The sequence below is a fragment of the Hippopotamus amphibius genome, chromosome 5 (assembly GCF_030028045.1).
Source record: "Hippopotamus amphibius kiboko isolate mHipAmp2 chromosome 5, mHipAmp2.hap2, whole genome shotgun sequence".
Classification (NCBI taxonomy): Eukaryota; Metazoa; Chordata; class Mammalia; order Artiodactyla; family Hippopotamidae; genus Hippopotamus; species Hippopotamus amphibius.
In genome coordinates, this window is record NC_080190.1 from 117,521,753 (window position 1) to 117,548,202 (window position 26,450).

At 35.6% G+C, this 26,450-nt stretch overlaps 1 protein-coding gene across 3 annotated transcripts in view; it reads left to right on the forward strand.

The window, feature by feature from the left end:
• The window catches only part of ARFGEF1 (ADP ribosylation factor guanine nucleotide exchange factor 1), a 126,729-nt gene that overhangs the window by 85,057 nt on the left and 15,222 nt on the right, over nt 1-26,450 (forward strand). For 2 of the 3 annotated variants that reach the window (XM_057734705.1, XM_057734706.1), the window contains exons 18-30: nt 1,010-1,181; nt 3,120-3,271; nt 7,355-7,483; nt 8,380-8,538; nt 8,776-8,926; nt 14,397-14,487; nt 19,722-19,762; nt 19,859-20,028; nt 20,393-20,544; nt 20,672-20,844; nt 21,789-21,949; nt 22,801-22,931; nt 25,926-26,055. In XM_057734705.1, the coding sequence (XP_057590688.1) occupies nt 1,010-1,181; nt 3,120-3,271; nt 7,355-7,483; nt 8,380-8,538; nt 8,776-8,926; nt 14,397-14,487; nt 19,722-19,762; nt 19,859-20,028; nt 20,393-20,544; nt 20,672-20,844; nt 21,789-21,949; nt 22,801-22,931; nt 25,926-26,055 (1,812 nt within the window). The remainder of the gene's footprint in view (nt 1-1,009; nt 1,182-3,119; nt 3,272-7,354; nt 7,484-8,379; nt 8,539-8,775; nt 8,927-14,396; nt 14,488-19,721; nt 19,763-19,858; nt 20,029-20,392; nt 20,545-20,671; nt 20,845-21,788; nt 21,950-22,800; nt 22,932-25,925; nt 26,056-26,450) is intronic. The other variant, XR_009053699.1, reaches the window with a different exon arrangement.

Below are 26,450 nucleotides of genomic sequence, written 5' to 3' on the forward strand. Positions count from 1 at the left end.
GTTTGGAAACTTTTATGATAAGATTTTTACTTTTTTGTAGGAAAAGTGTTCCTCTCACCCTTTCTGCTATACTAGAAAGATCTGTGTGCAGAGTAGTCAGAACTAAATAAATGTTTGTATCCCAATTATGTCCTCTGGACATTCTGGTTTCTCTGTAGTTATTTTTGCGAACCTCTGATGTCTTACTTGTTATTCTGTGTACCTTCTTGTAAATTTACAGGAGCCTTATCTTTAGAGGTACCTTAAATTCTTTATGGAAAGTGGTAGGAATACATTTAATTAAGTAAATGTATCTTCAGAGACATTGTAAGACTTCTGGGTTTTATCCATCTGGGTTTTCAGGGGTATAAAACAAACATTTTGGCTGTGCTAGTTCCCAAGTTTGGTGACAGTGCTGCCATCTTATCTACTACAGATTTGTACTCCACAGACTTCTCAGGGTGTGCAGTAGGATGTTCCTGTTCAGTGTACTCTTAAGATGAAATGTTCCAAGGATACTTTGCCCAGATCACCTAGTAATAATATTCAGTTGCCATGATACGTGAGTCAGCGAGATTGTTATCTGATTTTAAATAAATTTCAGCTCTTATTCTTGCATCCTCTGTTACATAAAATCAGTTTTTAAATCATTAGCAAACACATTTATGTTCTTCTGAACTAAGATTTGAATCTTTTTGATAACGTAAGTTTCTAGTAATTGTCATGGTCCTTTTTTAAAGACTCAGGCTAGAGCTCTTAAACCTTGGGCAAAAACAAATAATTTCATTATTTAGTCTCCCTGTTTTCTTATTACAGGTTACTCATGTGCTCCTCAGAACAAGGTGAATTAATATATTGCCAGGATGGGTTCTTTCCTACATTGTCCTTATTTTCTATGACTTCCTTTTTTCATTTTAATGTCTGCTTTGTTGAGTATTTTCCACTTTCTGTCCTCAGAGTATTTATAAATTCTCTCATATGAGTATTTTTCTGCTAATGTTTAGGAATTATAACGGTTTTTCATTTCTAGGTTAAAAATAAAATGACAAAGGAGCAGTACATTAAGATGAATAGAGGTATCAATGACAGTAAAGATCTTCCTGAAGAGTATCTATCCGCCATCTATAATGAAATAGCTGGAAAAAAGATATCAATGAAAGAGACAAAAGAACTAACAATCCCTACAAAATCAAGTAAACAAAGTAAGTGTCCAAATCAACTGAATCCTGATTGTTTAGGAAGAAAAATATGGATTCTTGAAAAGTTTTTTACTTAGAGTAGATCAAATATTACTTATTCTAATGAAAAGTATTATAATACACAGTTTGCTGATCTAATTATGTTTTCTCCCATATCCTGAAGAAAGATAGCACTGACCAGTGATGAATGGAAAGTGCTACCTAATATCCAGGAATTAGTGTGCATTTAATATGCACTTGTCCATTTACCAGTTAGTCTCACAAAGATTTAGAGATCAGACGGGTTAGGAAACCCCAATAGTAAGACATCAGCTCTCATTCTTCCTGCTTCCTTGTCATCTACAAGCAAGTTATTTCCATTGGGTCACATATCGTTACACATAAACAGAAGCTAGAAGTAGGGGTGATTCAAGGAGATGGGGAAGGTTAGGATCGTGAGGGAGCCTGTGGGGTTGGAAATCACTACTTCAGATGCACCACAAATTACTTCACTGTGGCATTCCTACATCTGACCAGCCGTAGAAGCCAGCTGTGGACCAGGCTCCATTCTCCATGTTGTATACGTATAGATGGTGGTGATTAAATTAGAGCTAAAATCCGACTGCAGGAATGAGGTGAGGATAGTGGCTCAGTAATGCACCAAGAGAACTGTTGCCTTTCTGAGCAATTTGCACTTGGAAATGGAATCTCAAGCTTCACCTAAAAGAACAGGTTGCAGTAGCAAAATTCTGTTGACAGGAGAGAATCAAAAAGGCCTGTGTGATATGTGTATTTCTAGAAGTTGATGAATTATAAGATGAGAATCAGAGGCTATGAAGATAATATTAGAAGCAATAGTGGAATATAAATGGCCTTATCTTTTGGGGAATATAGGGAGTGATTCTAAGGAATTTTAGTAAGTTCTCCCTCATTTTATAGATGAGGAAACAAGTACAGAGAGGTCAGGGAACTTAGAATCATAGAATCTATGAGCTGAGTGCAATGTAAAAAGTTTTAATTAAATCTCAAGACCCCAAACCCAAAGAGTGGCAAAGCCAAATCTTGAACTCTGCATCCTTGGTTCTTTTGCAGTCCAGCACCAATCAGCAGTTTACTTGGTAGTGTTATTTTCTTCTACTTAAAAAATTGTTAAGGATATTGATCAAGACTTCATTTTCACACCTAAGTAGATGCCAGTTATCTGATTTCATTTTCTTCCTCACACCCATATAGTAACATCCTCACCTCCCTTGTTCTCTGACCTATTCTGTATATGATGATAGGAAATCACTGAGAAGCGGGGTATGAGGAGGAGGTGATCTTGTGCTGAAATTCTGCCATCATCCCGAGTGTTTGGGCCACTGTTTTCTTGTCAGCTCAGGAGCTCGTTCAAGCCTGTGTCATACGAGGATACCATTGCCTTTTACCTCTTCTGTTCTCCTAGCCCATGTTTGGGCTGTTTCTCTAGTACTTTCATTATGACAGATTTGTATCTACTCTCTTCCCTTTTCATAGATTTTCCACATATCCCTGATTCCTAGTTCAGGATTTTTTTCCTTTCATTTTTGAGGTGAAATTCACATAACATAAAATTAACCATTTTGAAGTGAACAATTAGTGGTATTTAGTACATTCAGTGTTGTGTAACCACCACCTCTGTGTAGTACCAAAACATTTCATCACCCCAAAATAAAACCCCGTATCCATTAAGCGGTTATTCCATGTTCCCTGCTTTTCCTCAGCCCTTGGCTGTCACCAGTTTGCTTTCTGTTTCTGTGGGTTTACCTACTCTGCATATTTCATCTAAATGGAGTCATATATTATGTGACTGTTTGTGTCTGGCTTCTTAGGACTATTTTGAGTTAGTATTACTTGGTAGTGTTTATTATTTTGTACTAAAACATCAAAATAGCATTCTTAAAGGCTTTATGTTTTAAACACTAATAGTGTTTGTCATTTCAGATGTAGCTAGTGAAAAACAAAGAAGACTTCTGTATAACTTAGAAATGGAACAGATGGCCAAGACAGCTAAAGCACTCATGGAGGCCGTGAGCCATGTTCAAGCACCTTTCACAAGTGCAACACATTTGGAGCACGTGAGACCCATGTTTAAGGTAAGAGTTACTAATAACTTTTGGTTGCAGTATATACATTTATATATACTGCTGCTCAGCATATTCTTGAGGAAATACAGTGATATAGCCCGTTAGTATAGACCCAGAAGTGAAAACCATATTATTTAGGAGATAGCACATGTAATATTTTTCTTAAAGAGAATGAGAAAAGGTATGCATGATTAGCAGTCAGTAGGCATGTGATCTTAAGAACAGAAAGATTTTTGGGGAATTAATCCTTGGCCTGGTTTCCTCTGAATTCTGTTTGGAGCTTTCGAGTTCCCTTAAACCTCAAGGTGGTCTTGAGCCTCTTGCTCTCTTTCAGTGCTTCTGTCCCAGGAACTATGCTAAGGCTTCTGAGTGTTCCTGGGGCCCAGAAAGTAGAGTCAGGAACAGAAGGGAGCTTTCTTTATGTTCATAGATCTAGTAAGAATGATTCTTACTGCTGCTTTACAATTTGATTTCCCGTTCCTCCTTCATTTTCCTATTCTTTTTTTCTTTCCTTTCTTCAAATTCCAGAAGGAGTAAGCAGTGCATCATAAAGATTGTAGGAAAGTGGAGGGGAGTCTAGTCAAGTTTGAGAAGGAAAAATGGGTTAAGTACGTTTCTCTGTGTGACACAGTGTGGTTAGATGGTTTGTGGAGGTTGAAGGTTGTAATTCGAGTTCTCATTCAGACATTAACTACACATGTATATGGGTAGTAAAAGATGACTACAAGATTTCAGCTCTAAAAATTTACAGTTCTACCCCTACTTCAAGGTCTACCCCTACTTCAGGGTCTGTGTGATAGTGCTATTTCTAAAAGCTGATAGAGAGTTACAGGATGAGAGTGGGGGTGCTAGGCAGATAATGTTAGAAGGAATACTAGAGTATAGCTGGCTGTTCTTTTGGCATAATGTAGAAAGTGATGTTGAAATATAAGAAACACTTTCTCTTTATTATGAAATAAATTACACTGCAGGTTTTTGTTTTGAATAATCTTATACCTTATTTTGTTTTTCTTTTCAAATGTTTTTGGTAGATGGGAGGTGGAGGATGAAAAAACAAAAAGAATAAGGAACCAGCCATAATTGTACCACTCAGAAAAAAAATTGTTAGTGTTTACATACTACCTTTTATCTTAAACAGTTGTGATCCTACTGTGTATAGAATTTTGTATCTTGCTGTTTCCCACAGAAATATTTCCCTATATCATTAAAAATTCTTCATAAATAGTTTTTATGATCTGTTCTCTGAATTCATTGTCCTTTCTGTAATCCTCTAAGCTAGAGTTAAGAACCTTTCCTCTCACTGTTATTTCTACTGTCATTACCCTCTCCAGTTACCTTCGTTTCTCACTCGTATCGCTGTAGCATCCTCCTAACTGGTGTCCTTATGTCTACTTTTGTGCTTCTCTTACCCATTTGTAGAGGCCACAATGTTTAAAATGCAAAATGAACTGTTACTTTCTTCCTTAAAGCCATCCACTGACTTTGCAACTGTGATGAAAGCTAACACATCTGAAGGGTCTGTAGACCACGTGTGGTCTGGCTCTACCTGCCTCCAGCCTCATTGCTGGAGTTCTCGTCTCTCACTCTGCTGCAGTGCCACTGGTGTTCTTTCCATTTCTAGAATGTCCTAAATTAATTTCTCTTCAGAGCATTCATACACGCTGTGTCCTTTGTCTAGAATGCTTTTTCCTTCTTTGCCCGAGTAGTTTCTACTTTAAATGTTGCTTTCTCAGAGAGTTCTGCCCTGGCCCCTCTAATCTAAATTACGTCCCTTTTTATAACATGCTGTGCTTTTCCTTCATTGTATTTCTAACAATATGTATTTACACATTTATTTATTTTAAAACTTAATGTCTATCTCTTTATTAGACTAAGCTCCATGAGGCAAGGGACCACGTCTGTTCTGTTGACTTTTCCCAACGTCTGGCACAATTCCTGGCTTGTAGTTAGTGCTCATTATATAAGCATTGGTTGAGTAAAGGAATAAATGAAAGATTCTAGAATGTGATATAATATTAAAGGATGTAAACATTATTAAGAACCTTTTTTACATATCGCCAAATTGTATTCTATAGAGATTTATACACTTGAGGGGACAATTTCACTGTCCCCTGGATGTTATTCAGGTATAATTTGACAAGACAGATCATTGTCTTTAATTTGCAGTGGGATTAAACCTTTTTGTCACAGGCTTAAGAACCTTATACTTCTCCTTGTATAAAATATTACACAGGTTTCCAAATAGATGTGCTGTTTCTTCACTTATGTTAGGATGTGGAATTTATTACTTTCACAGGGTGCTTTGTATTTTAGAAGTACTGCACTTCACATGCTTCCCACAGCATCTCTCTATAGTGGTAGTCCAGGCATTAAAGAGGACGAAATGAGGTTCAGAAAAAAGAGGTTAAATAAGTAACAAAGCTAAGACTGAAAGTTAGGTACTGTGACTTATGTTCCTTTGTTTAGGAATTATACACCTTTATTTCTAAACTTTCTGATGTTACAAGCAAAGCTTTGGGTAATTCTCTTTTTCTTAATAATGCTAAAAATTTTTTAGATCATTAAAAAATTCCAGCTATCATTTCTGTACCACACTGGTATAAACATTTTTCATCTCTGTGGGTATATGGATATATAGTTTTGCTTCATTTTGGCTTATTAAAAGCAGGAAATACTCTTGTATCGGACATTTCAAAATTAAACACACACATGTGCACACCAATATATACACATATGTTTTGATGTGAGAATTTTCAGTAGTCAAAGGTAGCGCACGCTCTCTCTCTTTTTTTTTTTGGTATCTTTTTTTTGTTTATATTACAGTTTCGCAAGGTATTCCGTTTTGATAAAATTTGGTGTTGGCTTTCATAGTCTCTAATGAAGATGTTTTTTAGTGAACTATATTTTTTTTCCATTTTATTTATTTATTTATTATATTTTTTGGGGGTATACCAAGTTCAATCATCTTTTTATACATATATTCCCATATTCCCTCCCTCCCTCGCCCCCACCCCCCACCCCGTCCCAGTCCTCTAAGGCATCATCCATCCTCGAGTTGAACTCTTTTTGTTATACAGCAACTTCCCACTGGCTATCTGTTTTACAGTTGGTAGTATATATATGTCTATGCTACTCTCTCACTTCGTCTCAGCTTCCCCTAGTGAACTGTATTTTAAAATATTGTACAGCTGGGAACTAGAGATATCACTGATGACTCAATGTAAAATATTTGACTATAAAAGAAAAAAAAGGACTTCCTAAGTGGCACAGTGGTTAAGAATCCGCCTGCTAATGCAGCGGACATGGGTTCGATCCCTGCTCCAGGAAGATCCCACATGCTGCAGAGCAACTAAGCCCATGCGTCACAACTATTGAGCCTGTGCTTTAGAGCCTGTGAGCCACAACTATTGAGCCCATGTGCTGCAACTACTGAAGCCCACGCACCTAGAGCCCATGTTCCACAACAAGAGAAGCCACGGAATGAGGAGCCCGCACACCACAACGAAGAGTAGCCCCCACTCACTGCAACGAAGGCCCGTGCACAGCAAAAAAGACCCAATACAGCCAATAAAATAAATAAGTTTGTTAAAAAAAAAGAAAAAAGAAGGCTAAATGATGTCTGTGGGGCAGGCTTAAAGAAAAGAGTAATGTAACTGTTAGAAGTAGAAAAATGGTTAAAAGGATTTTCTTGGAAATAAAATTAGTCCATGATATATTGCAAGAGACACAGCTTGCAGAGGGAGACGAGTTCTGAAGTCAGGGGTGAAATTAATATAATTTATGAGTATTGACTTCCCATTTTTTATTAATGTGAATAATTTATAGATGCTGTGCTTAAAATATGCCTGGTATCTTCTCCCGAATTTATAATTTTGCTCTCCCACTTATTTAAGCCCAGGAAGCATTATATAGTTTCTCCTCTTTGTCTAAGAAAGCTTTCCAAATAACTATGCCAAGAAACTCATTGCTTTTTTTTTTTCAGAACTTCCTCAATTTATTGTCTGAAAGCTGAGAAATGTTAATGTAGTACTATCATAACGCTTAATTATCAGTTGATGTTTGTGGTATATTTTAAGTTTTTAATATTTCTAGTTGGCTTGGACTCCTTTTCTGGCTGCGTTCAGTGTGGGTCTACAAGACTGTGATGATACTGAAGTAGCCTCTCTTTGCCTGGAAGGTATCAGATGTGCAATCAGAATTGCATGCATTTTCAGCATTCAGGTAACAAAGAGTTTTGCCTTTGTAGCCAGTCTGGAAAACGTAAATTACTTATGTCATTACTACAGTTTAAATTATTTCTTGTGTTGAAATTATTAAAAACTAATTTCAAGTTTATAATGGAATTTAAATGTACATTTCTGAGAAGCTATGACAGAATGCAGTAGTTCTTTATTGCTATGTCTAAAATTCGTCATAACTTTGATTTGCAGTTTTTTCCTCTATAGCATATTAGCTATGTACAAAGTTTCCAAGAGCTTGAATTCCTATATTGTAATTTGAATATCTTGTTTATCTTTGTTGCATGTTCTTATTTATTGAATTATAGAATATTTTTTCATATTTTATATATTTATATATATTACTTTATAACTTTACCTATCCTAAGAACAAGTTATCTTTAAGAGACCCAAGTGTCTAGAACATAATTTTTATGAAGATAATCCCTTCTAGTAATTTGTATGCTTTGTCTGATAATAAATTTTAGCCAGTGATTGCCTGCTTTCTTTTTAAAAACCCATTTCACATTTAATTATGAATGTTATAGCTTAAAAAGGGCAGTCTAGCTATAGAGAAGAAAGGAGCAAATTTATAAACCAGGTCTCTGCTAGTTCACAGAGTCGCTTGGAACGTAAACGCTCAATATTTTTTACTATATGAATTTTTGTCACTAAAATCTTGTCTTGATTTGACACCTCCATTGCCTTTCAGTTTCAGAAATTCATCCTTTTCTGCTTCATTCATCTTAAAATTTTAAAAACTGTAGTTTGAGGTATTATATGTAATTCATGACTTAGTTAAACACTTACTAAACAAGTAAACAGTTTGTCAGTAGGGAACCAGAGATTACTCTGTTGTGTTTACAACCATGTAAGTTTACTTTTTTCTCTTTTTCATAGCTGGAAAGGGATGCATATGTCCAGGCACTAGCAAGATTTACCTTACTTACAGTGAGCTCTGGGATTACTGAAATGAAACAGAAGAACATTGACACAATTAAAACACTTATTACAGTGGCTCATACAGATGGAAATTATTTAGGAAATTCATGGCATGAGGTATAAGCACTTTATTTTCAGCTTTGCAATTTGGTTTATAACATGAGCTAATGCTAAATATTATATCACTGACGTGCTGAAGTGTTTGAGGAGAAAATTAATTTAGTACATTCAGGATAAGTACGTTTAGCTTTTTATAACAATTTGTAATATAGCCAGTTGTGACTGCACACGTTTAAATATTCTTGCGAACGTTTTTAACATGGAATTTAAATTTTTTTCCTTTTTGTAATTAAGATTCTGAAGTGCATCAGTCAGTTGGAGCTTGCACAACTTATAGGAACTGGAGTGAAACCTCGATATATTTCTGGAACAGTGCGAGGCAGAGAAGGATCTCTTACTGGAACAAAAGATCAGGCTCCTGATGAATTTGTGGGTCTAGGGCTAGGTGAGAATTTTTTGAATTGTTTTTATGAAGTATCAAAAATTGTTTTTAACTTGCTCAATATAAGTAACTTTATTGTAGCAGTGAAATACAGTTAGAGGGAGAGGCTAATTTAGCCCTTTGGCTAACCTTATGAGGGGAAGGCAAGATGACATCGTTAAGTCTTTTTTGCTTGGTCTAGTTTTCAGTATTAAATGACCCTTAGTCATAATCTTATAGTTGGGGGTGGGAGAAAGGTGCAGTTTAAAATTACCTGCTTTTACATAAAAAAGAATGAAATATTGTCATTTGCAGCAACATGAATGGACTGAGAATATTGTACTTAGTGAAGTAAGTCAGAGAAAGACAAATATTATATAATATCATATGTGGAATCTAAAAAATAATACAAATGAATCTGTATACAAAACAGAAAGACTCACATAGAAAACAAATTTATGGTTATCAGAGGCAATAGGGAGGGGGAAGGGATAAATTAGGAGTATGGGATTAACATACAAACTACTGTACATAAAATAGATACACAACAAGGATTTACTGTATAACACAGGGAACTGTATTCACCATTTGTAATAACCTATATTGGAAAATAATCTGAAAATATTTATATATAAAAAAATTACCTGCTTTCAAGACTAAGCAGATAACTTAAATGAGTGAAGACTTGTTAAAAATGATAAATAGTTGCAGCAACTGGAGAAAGCATTCACATTCGTGTTGTTTTAAAGGCACTGTGCAGACATAACCAAACTCTTACACCAGTGTGGAAACTTTCCCATGGTTCCCCATGAACTCAGTGTAGCCAGGAGCTTCCAGATTTAACCCAATAGAAAAAAAGGAAGGTATTAGCGAAAATGGGTACAGGAGAACCAAACACAATACACTTTTAGTCATAAATGGAAAGAGATCCTTCAGGAAAGAAGCCAAGTTTAGACTTTCACTTTGAATACCATACTTCTGTGTTTGAATTCTGTATTTTTTCTTTATTGTATGCAGGTTACTTTAATTCTCTGAGCCTCAGCTTCCTCTTTTGCAAACTAATGGTAATATCTACTTATAGTGTTGTCAGGATAGAGTGAAGTCAGTCAGAAAGAGAAAAACAAATATCGTATATTAACGCATATGTGCGAAATCTAGAAAAATGGTACAGATCAACCAGTTTGCAAGGCAGAAATAGAGACACAAATGCAGAGAACAAACCTATGGACGTGGGGGGATGAATTGGGAGATTGGGATTGTCATATGTACATTACTAATAAAGAAAAAAAATCAAATTGTACACTTTAAATATTTGCAGTTTATTATATGTCAATTATATCTCAGTAAAAGTCCTAAAAAATATATGTGTAACTGGACTTAGTACAGTGGATGGTATATTGTTTCTGGATCATTCCTTATCCATCCTCCCTACCTAACCTCCAACCAGGAAATCTAGAGACATGACTTAAAGAGAACGAGAAGGAATACACCTGAGATCTAAGAATTTTTACCATTTACCTTTTAAGGCTTTGTACTGTAACGTTATGTTTCTGGACATTTTCTATCTTTTAATCATTTAGTGGTTTCTCTGTTGTTGCTTACAATAAAAATTCTTAGGAAATTTAGAAGGATTTCAAGCTTGAAGAACAGTCCACAGAGAAGGAAGTAAAGACGAGGACCGTGTTGCAGCTTCAGGTTGGACTGGTTAGTTCCCAGTGGTAATCCAGCTGTGGCAGCCAGCAGTGCAGTTAGTACCTCATTTGTATCTTAAATTTTGTGGTTGTGGGAGGTGCAGATGTAGACACGGTAACTTAGTGAGCAGCTGAAGGATTTAGAAGTGCCTGAGCACCTGCATGGTTGGTGACTTATGTAACCTGGAAGTCTGATTCATACAGTAGAACTATAATTGTTCCAGAAGGCAGCATGAGATACAGTTGAAAAATATTTACAGGCCAGTGAAGTGAATGCGTTGATTGATTCAACAGCTTTTGAAAGCCACCCCCTTGCAAAAGGCCTAGGGAGTGGAGGAAAGCCCGAAGAAAGATAGTTGAGATTGCCAGGACTCAGTTTTGGCAAGTAACAGAAGTAGGTTACACTAAAAATAAAACACCAGTGGAATATTTTATCGTTTATCTGTGTTAGTAAAACGAGAAATAATGCTTGCTGATAATGTTGAGTGGTATACTTGAAAATGAATTAAAATTAATTTGATCACTGTGCTGCTGCTGTGCTACTTAGGTTGCAAGATGAGATGACGTGCCTTTTCCTTTCAAGAAAAGGGAATTTGTATTAAAATATACACATGTGGAATTTGAAAATGAGATAAAAAGTCCATGCTTCCAAGACACTTAAGCGACCAGCCACACTCTTCGACCTCTGTCTCATGCTTTATCTAGGCTTTCTCTTATGTCATCCATTTCTCTTTTCCGCCTGCTCCGTTCTCCGCTCACTGCTTAGTCATCAGTTCTCTCAGGTGTTAGTCTAAGTCCTAGAGGGAGCCACTCTGTTGCCTCAGCCTCTGTTGGGCAGAGCCTTCCCTTCAGCTTATCTCAGTGGTTAGTCCCCAGCTTGCCCAGGGTGGCAGATGTCTACGCTGTCCGGCTATGCCCTGTCACCTACTCAGGACACAGTAGCCAGAACTGAAGCCAGAAGGGAATGTGGTACAGATGATTGAGCTGGTTTAATCCGTATATAATATGTTTTTCAAAAAATAAATTAGTATCCACCTCTATTAATAACATCCATACTCCAGATATTCATGTAATAGGGCTGAGTGTATGTTTATCTGGCTTTCTTACTGGTATATGATACAAGTCTGTAATTTCACTTTTGGGAAACATGAAACTTTTAGTTATTAAGAATATATAATATTCGATTTGAATTATATGCACAGTTCTTTTTTGATATATATTAAAGTTTAAAAATTCAGTTGCTTGGTCATATTAACCTTAAGTGAATATCATAACACCTACATCTTTGTTCTTAGTTAAGCTCAGTATTTGTGCTTTTGAGTAATTTCTTTGGTAAAACTGAAATTATTAACCTGTTATACTGTCATATAGATATTTGAAAGATTTTTCATATATTTATGAAATTGGTTTGAATTGTTAGGAATTTTAAATATTCTTTAAATAGGTTTATTATTAATGATTACAAATTATTATATCAATATTTAAATATAAAAGGTATAGAAATCTCTATAGGAAGGACATTCACTTGATACGCAAAGGAAGTTGTGTGGTGACTGGCATTATTTTCTCTCACAGATTTTTCTTCATTAAATTCCTATAACGTGCTACATATCTCAAGTGTTGCTTGACACTGTTTCCCTACCACCCCAGTTCCTTGTCACTTATTGCAGGCTTTCATCCTTGTTCATTTATATTATAGAAATAGACTCTTAATTTGTCTCCATGGCTCCAGTAGCTCTTCCTGTCTCATTGTGTTCTACAGATATTACCAGAATTATTTTTCAGAAAATAGATTGGATCATGTCAGTCTTCTAAAAGGTCTAATGGTTCCCAGTTTTCAAAAGTAGTACATTAAACATGACGGTCAAGGTTCTTCACATTCTATTTCTAGTCTGTCTTTCCAGCTTCATCTCCTACTGTTCGTCTTTCTCTGCTTCCTTGTCCCCTGCCAGAGTCATCCTGCATTATGGCTACACCCAAGTGTGTCGAAACATGGTCTTCATGTGCATACTTCCATTACCTTACATATGCTGCTCCTTCTTCCTGAATTGCTTTTGCTTTTTTCTTTCCCACATGATCATCCTTTTAGGCCTCACTTGAATTAATATTTCATTGTATGTGAAGCCTTTCCATGAGCTAACACCCACATTCTCCTTCCCCTATCAAAATTAGTTCTATTTAGCAACACTTGTATTATATGTAATTAGTTCATTTCAGCCATGAAGTAATCATTATATTATGTAAAGTTGGTTGTAAGCTAGTCTCTCCTGGTAAATTATTAACTCTGTGAGGACAGGGATCACATTCTTTTCACTTTGTTCAGTTTCTGGAATAGAATTTGAGTTCAGCTGGTTTAAATAACATCATCTATTATGTTTGCATTCAAAAAGTCATTTATTGAGTGCCTAGTCCGTTGAGTCAACAAGTATTTGTTGAGCATCTGCTTTGAACTTAATATTGAGTAGAGGAATACAAAGTATATGATTTCCTAAACTTGGAACTTTTTATCTGGCTTAGAAGGCAACAGTAATACACTTAAAGTAATTTAAATGGGAAACTGAGTGGAAGAAATTCTGATTTGAGCAGTATTTACTTAAGTAAATACTTCATTCAGAGGAAGGTGAAACAGTGGAGGGGAATTCTTCATTGAGGACTCAAATTGGGTCTTCGTAGATAAATTTTAGGTAGTTGAGGGATGGCCTGAATAGAGACATGTATTGACAGGAATGTTGAAAGGAACTGCCTTAAGTGCTAGGCTGAAAAGTTTATACTTTATCCTGAAAGTAACAGTAAGCAAAATGAAGGTGATGATTTAGGAAAATTAATCTCCAGGAGAAGAAAGGAGAGATTGAAGAGGGGAAAGATCAATGAAAGGGAAAGCAGTGAGGAAACTTATGTGTAGTAATAGTAATCTGGGCCTGAAATTATAACAGTCTGAACTGAGTAGGAATGAAAATGAATGAATCATATGAAAAAATGCCAAAGGAAAGATTTAGTGAAAATGGAGGGAGGGAAAGATACCAAAGATGATTGTAAGGTTAAGAGTTTGAAAACTGGGGAAATTGTTGTTTTGCTACCTAACACATGGAACCAGTGTTGGGGGAAAAGATGAGGGATTCTTTTGAATGAGAGGATATCACAGCATACAGGGAGAATTTCCAGTAAACATTTGTAAATGGGACTGGAGATTACATTACAGAGGACATCTAATTATGAATATATGGAATTGAGAATCTTCCTAAGTAGATATCTTTGGAACTGGGGTTAGTGCTGTTTCTTAAACATTGAGGGAAATTATACCTAATGTCATTAATTTTGTGATAAAAATTCTCAGTGCCCCTAATTTGCGTGATCTTTGCAAACACAGTTTGTGTCTTTAACCATGTCTGTATACCACTTGGCATAGCTCTGTAAGCACATTTGGCCTTGATAAAAGGTCACTGATGCCAAAAGAATTGTTAACCCGAAGCTTTATTTCTTTTTTTTTTTTAAGAACTTTTATTGAGATATAATTGACATAAAATAAAGTGCATGTATTTAAAGTGTACAATTAGATTTTTTTTTCTTATTAGTAATGTATATATGGCAATCCCAATCTCCCAATTCATCTCACTCCACACCCCTCCTCCCCCCACCCCCCGCTTTCCCCACTTGGTGTCCATATGTTCGTTCTCTACATCTGTGTCTCTATTATTTCTTCCATTAGGAAAATAACTGATTTCAGAAATGTGTTTTAGAACTGTAAGTGCATTCTTCCACTGAATTATTTTCAAACTGAAATGACTCTCTTTTATGTGTCATAGTTGGAGGAAATGTGGACTGGAAGCAGATAGCAAGTATTCAGGAATCCATCGGAGAAACCAGTTCTCAAAGTGTTGTTGTTGCTGTAGATAGGTAAGGAATTTGTTTTATTCCCTTTTCAGATGAATACTCTTTTAATTCTGCAGTATTGGATGTATTTTGCTCACTAGTAAAAAGAAAAAAAATTATTGCCAAAATATCTTTTTTTAAGTAATATAAGGCTTTATTGTGATATGTTGATTTAAATGATGAAGTACCTATAATTTTGCTTTTATATCCTAGAATATAGGAAGAAGGTAAAACAGTAAATTTAAGTGACAGAAATTTTTCACTTAAACAGTAAATTTAAGTGAAAATTTAAGTGACAGTAGACATTAGTAGGCATTAGGGAAATGGTAACCTTAATGAGAAAGAACACAGGGTTTTTTGTTTTTTGTTTTTTTTCCTTTTTTAAAATTTTCTTTTATAGAAAATGTACTCCCCTTATTATCCCTGTCTGAAAATAGAGTATAACTTGTCTTTCTGAGTGTATGATACAGGACTGCATTATGGGTAAAATGAAGGGGTTTGCTGGCAATTCTCATTATAAGCTTCTTTGAATAGAATTTTGGAATTTGTATATTCATCACCAGATATTCCTCATTTTTAATTTGTTTTCTAAAAGAAAATCTATATTATGGTTTATTTTACTGTATAATGTTTAGTTTATTCTAGATTTTAAAAATTCCCAGTGTGTAAAACAATATTGAGTGGTTGTAGTTATTTATTTATTTAATTGGCTGTGTTGGGTCTTTTTCGCTGTGTGCGGGCTTTCTTTTTAGTTGCGGTGAGTGGGGGCTATTCTTGGTTGCAGTGCACAGGCTCCTCATTGCCATGGCTTCTCTTGTTGCGGAGCACAGGCTCTAGGTGTGTGGGCTTCAGTAGTTGCAGCACATGGGCTCAATAGTTGTGGCTCACGGGCTCTAAAGCGCAGGCTCAGCAGTTGTGGCGCACAGGCTTAGTTGCTCCGCGGCATGTGGGATCTTCCTGGGGCAGGGATTGAACCCGTGTCCCCTGCATTGGCAGGCGGATTCTCAACCACTGCACCACCTAGGAAGCCCTCAAGTGGTTGTTTTGTTTTTGAAGATGAACTTTTTCTAGATCGATGCCCAAATAATTGAAACTTAACATTTTACAACACTGATGTTTAAATTTTTTTTAACACTTCTGATGGAAACTTTCAAAAATACAATAACAATATGTACTGTGATCTTTTCTTGGTGCTTAGAGACTCATGCTGACTCATTATTTTACTTTGCTTGAGATAAAAACTTTTTGCTCTAAGTATAGACGGAACTAAAGTGTTGAGGCACTGCTGACCCTGGCAATACTCCCTGGAACTGTTTCTGTGAAAACAGTTCTTAATGTCCACTTGCTTTCTTTTTTTTGTTTGTTTTGAAAGGGGAAGGAGGTAATTTGCCTTTCTCTTGTGAAGGTTGAAAAAAGATCTTGTATCATCTTATACCTACTATATAACTCAAAGGCTTAACATGTGCTGCTTGGCACTTTTCAAAGTGCTTTCTGGGAAGGGAATCTAATAAAGAGTTGGATATATGTATAACTGATTGACTTCAAAACAAAACCAAAAAAAAAAAAAAACAAATTGCTTTCCATGTGTTACTTCACTTAATCCTTTCAGTAGTCTGTGAGATTATTATTATTGTCCTCATTTTACAAATGAGAAAACTGAGATGAGGGGAGTTAGATAACTTGCTCATCCCCACAGCCAGGCTAATCTTGTCTTGATTATTACAGTAACCCTCTCATTAGAAGAGTATTTGGAGGAGTAGCGCCAGGATGTACACTCGGGTGGCACGTCTGAGTGTGCACCCAGCCTCTCCGCCTTTCTGCCTGTGTGTCAGCCCCAGAGCAGTGTAGTGTCTTCCCTTCTGCTGCCAAGGTAGATCCTCTTCCAAATGGTTTTCTAGCCATCCAGAAAATCATCTTCACTGTCATTATGAGAATCTATTCAGGCAAGAGTCTGTTTCCATAATATACTTTATATGACCACAGCCAGTTCTCATTTATCCAGCTTTCCACTGTTTGTTACAGGGAGACATGTTACTCATTTGAACAAAGGAAATTCTCCATTTTAAGAATTTATGCTCTTTCAGAGGAGTCATAGCACAGATTCTGTTAAGACTTCCTTGTCTCAAACTCATCATCACCAGTTACTTCTACAATGTAAATTCAGTGTCCAATTTTGTACAAGACCTCAATATTTAAATTTTACCTTACAAGGAAAACATTAAAGGTTACATCTTTGATTGGTTATAAGATGATATTCTTGTGTGGTGCATATCAGTTTCTCATTAAATTTCTTCTGAATTCCTTTCTGAGTTATCTGAGTTTATTTTTATTTGTAGTATTCTGATTCTAGTCCATAAGCTAACTCAGGAAGATAGCCCTGGTATTCAAGACAGTGGTGAGAACATTGTCAGGCATCATCTCAGAAAGTTCTGTACTTACCCAGCAAACAAAAAGTCATTTTTCTGTCCTTAGGCCTATTGTTCTGAATAATCTGTTATGACAAGTATAGGAACTAAACATGGAAAATAAGAATAGTTTTTCTTTGCTTAATTATATATAGCTCCTTTTCTTAATCAATGGGAGAGATATGTGGTTCCATCAAAAGCTTTAAAATGGTAAAATTTTCTGATTATCTTCACTTTTGTGTTTGGAATCCTGTACTACCAGAATTTAGGAGAATATAGGGCACGTTAATCTGCAGTACCCGATCCTCTAGGGTTTGCTAGGGAAACATTTGCTAGGCATTGTTAAACCAGACATTTTATAAGTATTACTAAACTTTTGCAGGGGTGAATTTTGTCCAGGAATGATTTACCTCTGAAAGTTAAAAAACAAGCACACCAGATCTAGCTTTATACTGACCCATCTCACACTTGGGAATATTCTGTCACCCAGCAGAAAACATGGACAGCTCCTCCCCAACTGTGTTTACTCATAAATATCTTTCAGTTGGGTCTAAGCAGTAAATGTTACCTCTGGTATTTTCACTCTGGAAACTTTAGATACACAGTAAATTAGTCTGCTTGTATGTTGCATACAGCTTAAAGTTTATTTGATCCAGAATCTGCAGTTTTACCTTTTTTTTTTTTTTTTTTTTTGCATTGTTACATTGTTATAATGTGGATGAATTCAATAATCTATCAGTTTTTGTTGGTTTTTTTTTCTGTACTCTGTCTTTTATTTTAACACACAAGATTTTCATGCTTCTGTTCTCTGCTTTTCATACAGGGCATGTAGAATTTATTTCATAGATGATTTTGTGAAACATAGCTCTGTTCTCCTGCCTTAGCATATTAAGGCTTAACTGTAAATGCCTCCGCAGACTGCTGTGCTCTGCCACGTGGCTTGTCTTTAGTGGAGCATTACTAGGAATAGAGTGACCCTCAGAGGCTACCAAAGTGAGTAGGAATTCAACTGCCCTTTTCCAGGATGCATGCTCCCCCTACCTTCTACCGTCACCTAAGTCTGCAGAACCTGTTTGCTGATGATCCTCTCTGTCCTTGTTGCCTTGGTTCTTCACGCTCTCACTGCCTTTACTAGAAGATTCACTGCCGCTTTCCCCTGGAGTTGCGTATAATCGCCATCTCTGCTTCTGTTCTTTACTCCTATACTCTGTCATTTGTTTCCTTCTCAGTTAAAAAAAAAAAACTTTATTTCTTTTGTTCTTTTTCCTGTTGTTTCCCCTGTACTGTTTAGTTTTGACTTTCTTCGTGGTATGGTTTTCATAGCCATTGCCTTCCATGAGAATACCTCTAGTTTGGGAAACCAATGCATAGTCTAGCGATTTCATTTTTGTTCATGTGAGAGATCTGTAGGCTTTGTATATTTTAAATTTCTGGATCCAGTCTAACCATTGGATTCAGTGGGGCCTCATTACACCTTACTTTTTCCCCCAGATTGTGTTTTCAGTCAGATTTTTGAATTGTTTTGTTCTACTGACAAGAGCAATATAGGAAATCTCAAGATATCCCTTTAGCAGGAGATCAGATTGTGAGTTATTACATTGTCAATTTTTAAGCTGTTTTTCTGTCTTGTTTTTGTTACTTATTGCCAGGACGGGTAGACCTTCAAGGGCGTTGAGGTTGAAAAATCATGATATACCCAGAACATTTAGATTGTGGTAATAGGAAAAAACTAGAATGTATTTTAAATGTTTAAATTATGTTTTGCTCAGGTAAGTGTGAAGCAGTGTAGCAAAGTGGTTGAGAGGGTGGACTCTGGAGTCTGCCTGTCCTAGTTTGAAAATTGGCTCTAACACTTACTAGTCCTGTGACTTTTGGAAAGTTAGTAAATATCTTTGTGCCTCAGTTTCCATGTTGATAAAATTGGGAGTATAATAGTATGTACACTTCATGGTATTTGTGATCACTATGTGAGTGGATATATGTAGAGCGCTTAGGATAGGACCCACCTTGTGATCGTTGGTAGCTATTACTGTTACTGTGATTACTTTTATTTCTAAGTTTAATATTTGACCTACTCCTGCCTTTGAGGTTTCCTTTTTATCATGCAAATCTTATGATGTACATTTAAAATAAAGGAGTGTCAGTTCATCCTGGAAGTCACATCAGACCCTTGGTTACAAACCCTTGGTTACAAATCGATAAAAATGCAGACTTTAAAATAAGAGGACTAATATGTTTAAGCTGAAATCTTTTATGAAACTTTGAAACACAGAAAAAGAGCTCAGTGAAGAAGGCAGGGCAAAGCTGGACAGCACAGATTAACTCTGAACACTCAAATGCTCTAAGAAAAGTGGGTTAGCCACTTGTTGGTTAAACTGTTGGAGATTATTTACAAGTTTCTATTAATCTTTTGTAATTTAACATAAATGAGTTTTTTTTAATCAAACGTACATTGCTTGTAAAAATAAAGTAGATGTTTCCATTTTAAGAACACATTTAATGCTTGTTCATACTCAGGAAAATGGTTTTGTGTATGCCAATTATTAGTTTCACAAATTAATATTTTTGTTATCCTAAGACTCATAAGATAGTATCCTAGTATTTACAAATTTACTAATAAAATTACAACAATGTATTTGTAGTCTAATATATCATTCAGTGCGAGGAGGGAGGGAGGATCATCCAAACTATACTTGTTACTAAAATATATGATAAAAAATATTCACTTGATTACCTGTTTTTTTTTGTTCCTTTAAAGCAGATAAAAGTAGCTAGTACCCCAGGCTATTTACTTTTGAGTTGATGTATCAGAAGTGAGACTATAAATTTTTGAATTGTGTTTTTTTTCTTTAGAATATTTACAGGGTCCACAAGGCTCGATGGAAATGCTATTGGTAAGTGTGTACATTTACTCCACTTAAAAACTGACGTTTTGGTTTTAAAAGACTTCAAAGTTAAACTTTAAAAATGTTAATCTATTTATATTGTAGTGGATTTTGTCCGTTGGCTCTGTGCTGTGTCTATGGATGAATTACTTTCCACTACACATCCAAGAATGTTTAGTCTGCAGAAAATAGTAGAAATATCATATTACAACATGGGAAGAATAAGATTGCAGTGGTCTCGAATTTGGGAAGTTATTGGAGATCATTTTAATAAGGTATTTGAGTAATTATAGGATTTGCTTAATTTGTAGTTTTTTTGTTGTTTAAAATTTCCTTATCATAATCTGATTGAGGCCTTTTTCCTTTCCAAGCAGTTTTTTTTATTACATTTTCGTAATTAGATTTAGAAAATCCTTTGAGTCCTATTTTTTCTTTCAGGAATAATTGCTCTAGGTTTTAAGAATTTAGTTAAAATATGTTCTAGTTGAGAAATATTGTTAGCACACTTAGTGCCTCTGTGGAGAATCTTTGAGTTTTCCTGTCTCTGCTATTAATTATAGATTTTTTCTAAAATAAAAAATAAAGAATTACCAGTTTTCACGCTGACATTAGCACCCTGTATTTCTGTTGCTGTTGCAGGTTGGCTGTAACCCAAATGAAGATGTGGCTATTTTTTCAGTAGACTCCTTGAGGCAGTTGTCCATGAAGTTCTTAGAGAAAGGGGAGCTTGCTAACTTCAGATTCCAGAAGGATTTCTTAAGACCTTTTGAACATATAATGAAACGGAACAGGTATTATATTTGTTGAATTGCTTAATATCAGAAAAATACCTTATTTTCCACAGTAGAGGGGAAAACAGAGGAAAGGGAAAAAAAAAGCCTGATGAGTTTTATTCAAGCAATTATATTAATATTTTAGGTCTCCAACAATTCGAGATATGGTTGTACGGTGTATAGCACAGATGGTTAATTCTCAAGCTGCTAACATTCGGTCTGGATGGAAGAATATTTTCTCAGTATTTCATCTAGCGGCATCCGATCAGGATGAAAGCATAGTTGAACTTGCATTCCAAACAACGGGGCATATTGTTAGTGAGTATTCTCTAAGCTCTGTTCAAGTTAAAAAAACAAAACTTTAATGTGTTCAGAAGATAATTCAAGTATAAGATTATGGACTTTAAGTTTTCCCAGTTTTGCCTACAGAAGCAGAGTAAATAGTGATAGTATTATCATTGTTATATTACAGTTAACACTTATTGAATATTTGCTATATGGCAAGCATTGCAAGCACTTTGCATGTATTTTCCCCAGTCTTCACAGTAACTGTGTGAGATAAATAGCTTTATTATCTTTTTTTAATAGATAAGGAAACTCAGACCCAACGAGGTTATGTAATTTGTCTAAAGGCACAAAACTAGTGAATGGAGTTGAGATGCGAAACCAGAGAGTCTTAAAGCACAGCCTTTGTATCTGACCACTGCACAACACAGCTCCTTTGACTTCAAGGAAGAATGAAATACTAGGGATGTAAATTAAGACTCTCTAGAAGATAATGATGTCATCATCAAGATCAAGAATGATGACATCATCATAACTGTCATTTATTGAGTGCTTGCTTGAATTAAGCAAATTAAGTACTGTGCTGAGCACTTTACTTGCATTTTATTTAGTGTTTACCACTATCCTGTGCATATTATTATTGCCATTTTATAGGTTAAGAAGCTCCGATACAGAGAGATTAAACATAATTTTGAATATTTACTCAGCAACCGTTGATTTTGTATCTGTTGTGTACCAGTTACTCTGTTAGGTGCTGGATTTATAGTGTAAGCAAAACACACACCTGTTTCCCTGTTTCTGCTACTCAAGGCAGTCAAGTAACTGGTCAGGACAGACTTTGGAACCGATGTCTATTGGACATTAAAACCCTTAACCTTTAAGAAGTATCCATTACATCTAGAGGTTAGTGAATTTGGGGTGTAATTAAGAATAACTGAAAATTGATAATTATTTTGATATGTTTTTCTCCTTTATAGCTCTTGTGTTTGAAAAACACTTTCCAGCAACCATTGATTCTTTCCAGGATGCAGTGAAATGTTTGTCTGAATTTGCATGCAATGCAGCTTTCCCAGACACAAGTATGGAAGCAATTCGACTTATTCGCCATTGTGCAAAATATGTGTCTGATAGACCTCAGGTATATCAAAAGAAAATGTTACTGAGCATTTATTTCCAGTCTGAGATCTGAGTGTATTTGGGAATTGAGGGGATGTGAAGCATTTATTTTTCAAAATTATCTGAGTTATGGTTACATTTATTGAAGATGTCAAGTATTTTTCTGAGTGTTTCACATGTATTAACTCGTTAAATTTTCCATAACAGCTTTATGGGATAGGTTGTGTTACAGCCCCATGTAGATAAGGAATCTGAGGCACAAAGAAGTTAAAAATGTGCCCCTGCTTGCAGGAATAGTAGAGGAGACCTGAGACTTGAACCCAAGGCTGTGTTTTCAGCCTTTACCTTACTGTTTCTTCCCTTTTACGCTTTGCGGTACTGAGGTTGACTGTGGTTGAGTGTAGGCTTAAGCACTGAAGTAGAAGGTTGGATTGGCAACCTGGCTGCCTACTTCGACTTGCATATCTGAATCTATCTTTGTAACTATCATAAGGAGAAGTGATGCTTCATAGATGTTTACTACATACTGACGTGGACCTATGGCGTATTTAGTTCTTCTTACATACATCTACTCATTTGATCTTCATACCTCCCGAGTGTGGTGGCATGGCTGCATGATGTAATAACCATTTAAATGATAAAAATGGAAACCTGAATAGCGCAGAAAGCTGGTGATAGAGTTGAAGCTGAAAGCAGCTTTTGGATTCTAGTCCAGTGCTCTATAGGCAGTTGTAATCTCCATATTTTTATAGGTTGTTTATCAAATTGCTCACTTTTGATTTGTAAAGTGTTTTAAAAAATTTTGGAGAAATAATATGTTTAATGTATAGGTGTTACGTTTTGCCTTTAATAAACCTACCTTTCTTCTTGAAGGCTTTCAAGGAATACACGAGTGACGACATGAATGTGGCACCTGAGGACAGGGTGTGGGTGAGAGGATGGTTCCCAATTCTCTTTGAGTTATCCTGTATCATCAATAGATGCAAATTAGATGTAAGAACCAGGTAACAATCAGTACTTGTAATTAAAATTTTGAAAGGCTTATTTTTACTTTAATCAAATTACCTTTTCTTATGTGATTGCAAGTTCCATTTTATCAAATATAGTAATTATTAGGAAGATTTTAAAATATGTTAAGTAGAGCAGCAATAAAAAATGAAAATAAATTACTTTTCCTTAAAATTTGGTTATGGCCTACTTTGAGTTTTAGGTTCTGTGTTAATTTACACATTCTGTCTTTTCATACATTTGTTTCCAGTCAGAAATTGAAGTTAGCACCAAAATTTATTTTATTTTCTCATGAATGATAAAAGAATTTCCAAATGCGTGTCTTTGGTGGATTTTTGGTAAAGAACCATTTCTCTTTAAAGACTGGCCAGTAACATAATTCTAAATAATATAGGCCTGTTCGAAAGGAATTGAACTCTTTCAAACATATATTCTCAATAAAAGATCTGTATGACTATCGAGTCCATTTGTAAAGAAAATATTATGGGTATAATGTAACCAGACAAGTACTCAGTGTACACTTCTCGTTATAAGAACTTGTTATGAATTTATTAGAGTTCATGTCAGTCCCATAGTATAGTTTTTCTCACCCTGTATTTTTGACTGCCAAGTTGAAACGACCAACTTGTGTACCCCAATATATGTCAGTAGTGCATCAGAAAGGTGGTATAGACTTGTAACAAGTCAATGATAGAATGTAGTGAAAGAAGGAATCTCTCCTTCTTCCCCTTAGGCCAGAACCACACCTATCCCCAGCCAAGGTTAAGTTTGTTTTATAGCTTAAGAAATTTTTCATTTCTATAGTATTATTTGTTATAACAAATTTTTGTGCAATAGAAAATAATCCGGGCTTCCTAGGTGGCGCAGTGGTTAAGAATCCGCCTGCCACTGCAGAGGTCACAAGTTCGATCCCAGGTCCAGGAAGATCCCACATGCCGCGGAGCAACTAAGCCTGTGTGCCAAAACAAAACAAAACAAAACAAAACAAAAAAGAGTGTATTGTTCAAAAAAAAAAAAAGGAAAAAGAAAATAATCCAAAATATAACTCAAAATTTGGAAACTTGTTGTAGAATATAGTAATCACAAGAACATATGATGTTATATTTTGCATTTAGGCATTGAGGACTTTTGTCAGTGGACCTGTTAGGAAACTTCCTAAAATTCAAGATAGCCCCCAACTGATACAACTCTAAATTATGTAGATACACAGCTTTCAAATGTCCAGCCACTTCAGTAGAGTAACTAACATGTAACTGACAAGTCATGGAAACTCAGCACCCCCTGCCTGCCCTTGTTTGTTTGTAGAAGTCTGTTTGATGTGGATCTACCTGCTTTCTTAGCCTCTGAGCCTGTCCTTGTTTGGGACCACACTACCTTGCTTCTCACCATATCCCATGGTCAGATTATGGATGGGTTTAGTTGTTAAGAGAAAAGGTGTGTTCTGGTTGGTAGAGGAGAGGGAAAATATGAATAAACTTTGTTCAGTGATGGCTTTGATTCTCTTACCTCATTCCAGGATTTGTAAAGGCAGTTATTTAGGCCACATTTAAAAATGCAGTACTATGTTTGTATTATACACTAATTACAAAGTACTTTCACATCCATTCTCATTTGAATCCCTCAAGATTTTGTAGATTTAGGGTTATAATTAACCTGAAGCCTTACATATTCTTTTTCCCTACACCAGCAACTTAAGTATTCAGCAGAACTTCTTCAATAGTAAAAAGCCTTGGAGACCTCTATAGATGTGTGCTTGCTTCGAGGACCTGGAAGAAACAGGATTTTTCATATCTGCTCACCTCAGCTCTGGGAGTTAGCGTACAGTTACTTGGAGTGGGAGGAAGAGAGAGCCTTGTCCCATTGTAGGGGAGACATGGAACTCTGACAGGGTTCTCCTGGGGAAGACAGAGTGTGTTTCTTCCACAGGAATTCCTTTCCTATAGTTTCTTTACTTCTCATTTTACACATTAGGTATCTTACAAATCAAATAAACTATTGTGAACTTGCCTTAGGACTGAACTACCATAATGTTATTTTACACATCCATTGAACAACTGCTTGTTTAGAGCATACTATGTACCAGACATGTACTAGGCCCAGGGATAGCAGAGCAGCAAATGAACTAGACCAGTACCAGTCCCTATGGAGTGTTTCAAAGGAAATTTTGTTCTTGTTCGACATCAGACCTTTGGAAGTAAAACCCTTTTCTAAGTGGAAGGGTACCTATATTTTGCTAGAAGAAGTTAACATATAGAGAAAAGATCAAGGTTTTTAATGGTTACGTGAAGGCATTATTTCAAGAAATATAATAAGGAACCAGAAGGCAATTTTGAGTTTTAGTTTTAACACTTATTCAAAAGAGAATGAACGGGCTATTAAGGAAGTTTATTTGTTCAGGGAACACTGAACCATGTGCCCCTGTGTGACAGGCCCTGCTCTGGCCTGGGATATAGCGGGAAGCAGACACCCTGCCCACACGAGTGTCTTAGTGGATTAGTTTGATAAATCCTTTAGTTTGAGGATTTTATGTGAACAATTAGAATGTTAACTGAAAATTCCTGTAGCTCTTTGAAAAAGATTTTCCAAAATCTAATTTTATTTTTTCTTAGACTGATAACAGTACACTTTCTTTTGTGGCCACAGTGCCACAAAATAATATTCACCCAAATGATGATCTTTCTCAATCTTTAATTCCATTTACATTTTTTAAATGCTGGAATGATGGGGTGGGAGTGGAAGAAAAGTAAAAGGGAAAATTTTAAGGCCAAGGCCTCTGGAGTTTTTCCCTAAATGTTGCATCCTAAAGAAACCTGTTTTATAACCTAAATTTCTTAAAGCTCAGTATCATGTGTTAGTTTAAAATCAGTTTTAAATTTTGCTTTTAGTAAGTAACTTTGTGAACTAACTATAAAAACTATTTTAGGAGGGGGATACTGATGTGGTGTGCCTTTTTGTATTATAGCTTTCCTAATTATATGTTATCATTCTAGGGGTTTAACAGTAATGTTTGAAATAATGAAAACTTATGGCCACACTTATGAAAAACACTGGTGGCAGGATTTATTTAGAATTGTTTTCAGAATCTTTGACAACATGAAATTGCCAGAGCAGCAGACAGAGGTAAGAGAACATGAGATTTTCATTTAACACAGTCAAGTCAAAAGGCTCTTTTTTTCCCTAATACATTTTAGTATTTCAAATTAAGCACAGTGAACAGAAGAAAATCCTAGAAATGTTTTCTTTAAGGCATTATAATATAGTAGTATGTCTTTATAAACAGTGCAGTTTTGGGGTAGAAGTGAGTTAATGAATTGAGTTTTTGTTTTCAGTGTTTTCGTTAAACGTCCAGTATCTTTTCCTCATTTTAATGTTGTCACAACAAAATCGTCAGTAGCTCTCCTTCGTATTCATAGTGGCTTCTTATTCTGAATTGAATAAAGAATACATGGTGTTTATTTATTTATTTAATTTTTAAATGTATTTATTTCATTGTCTTTTACTGCATACCAGTTACA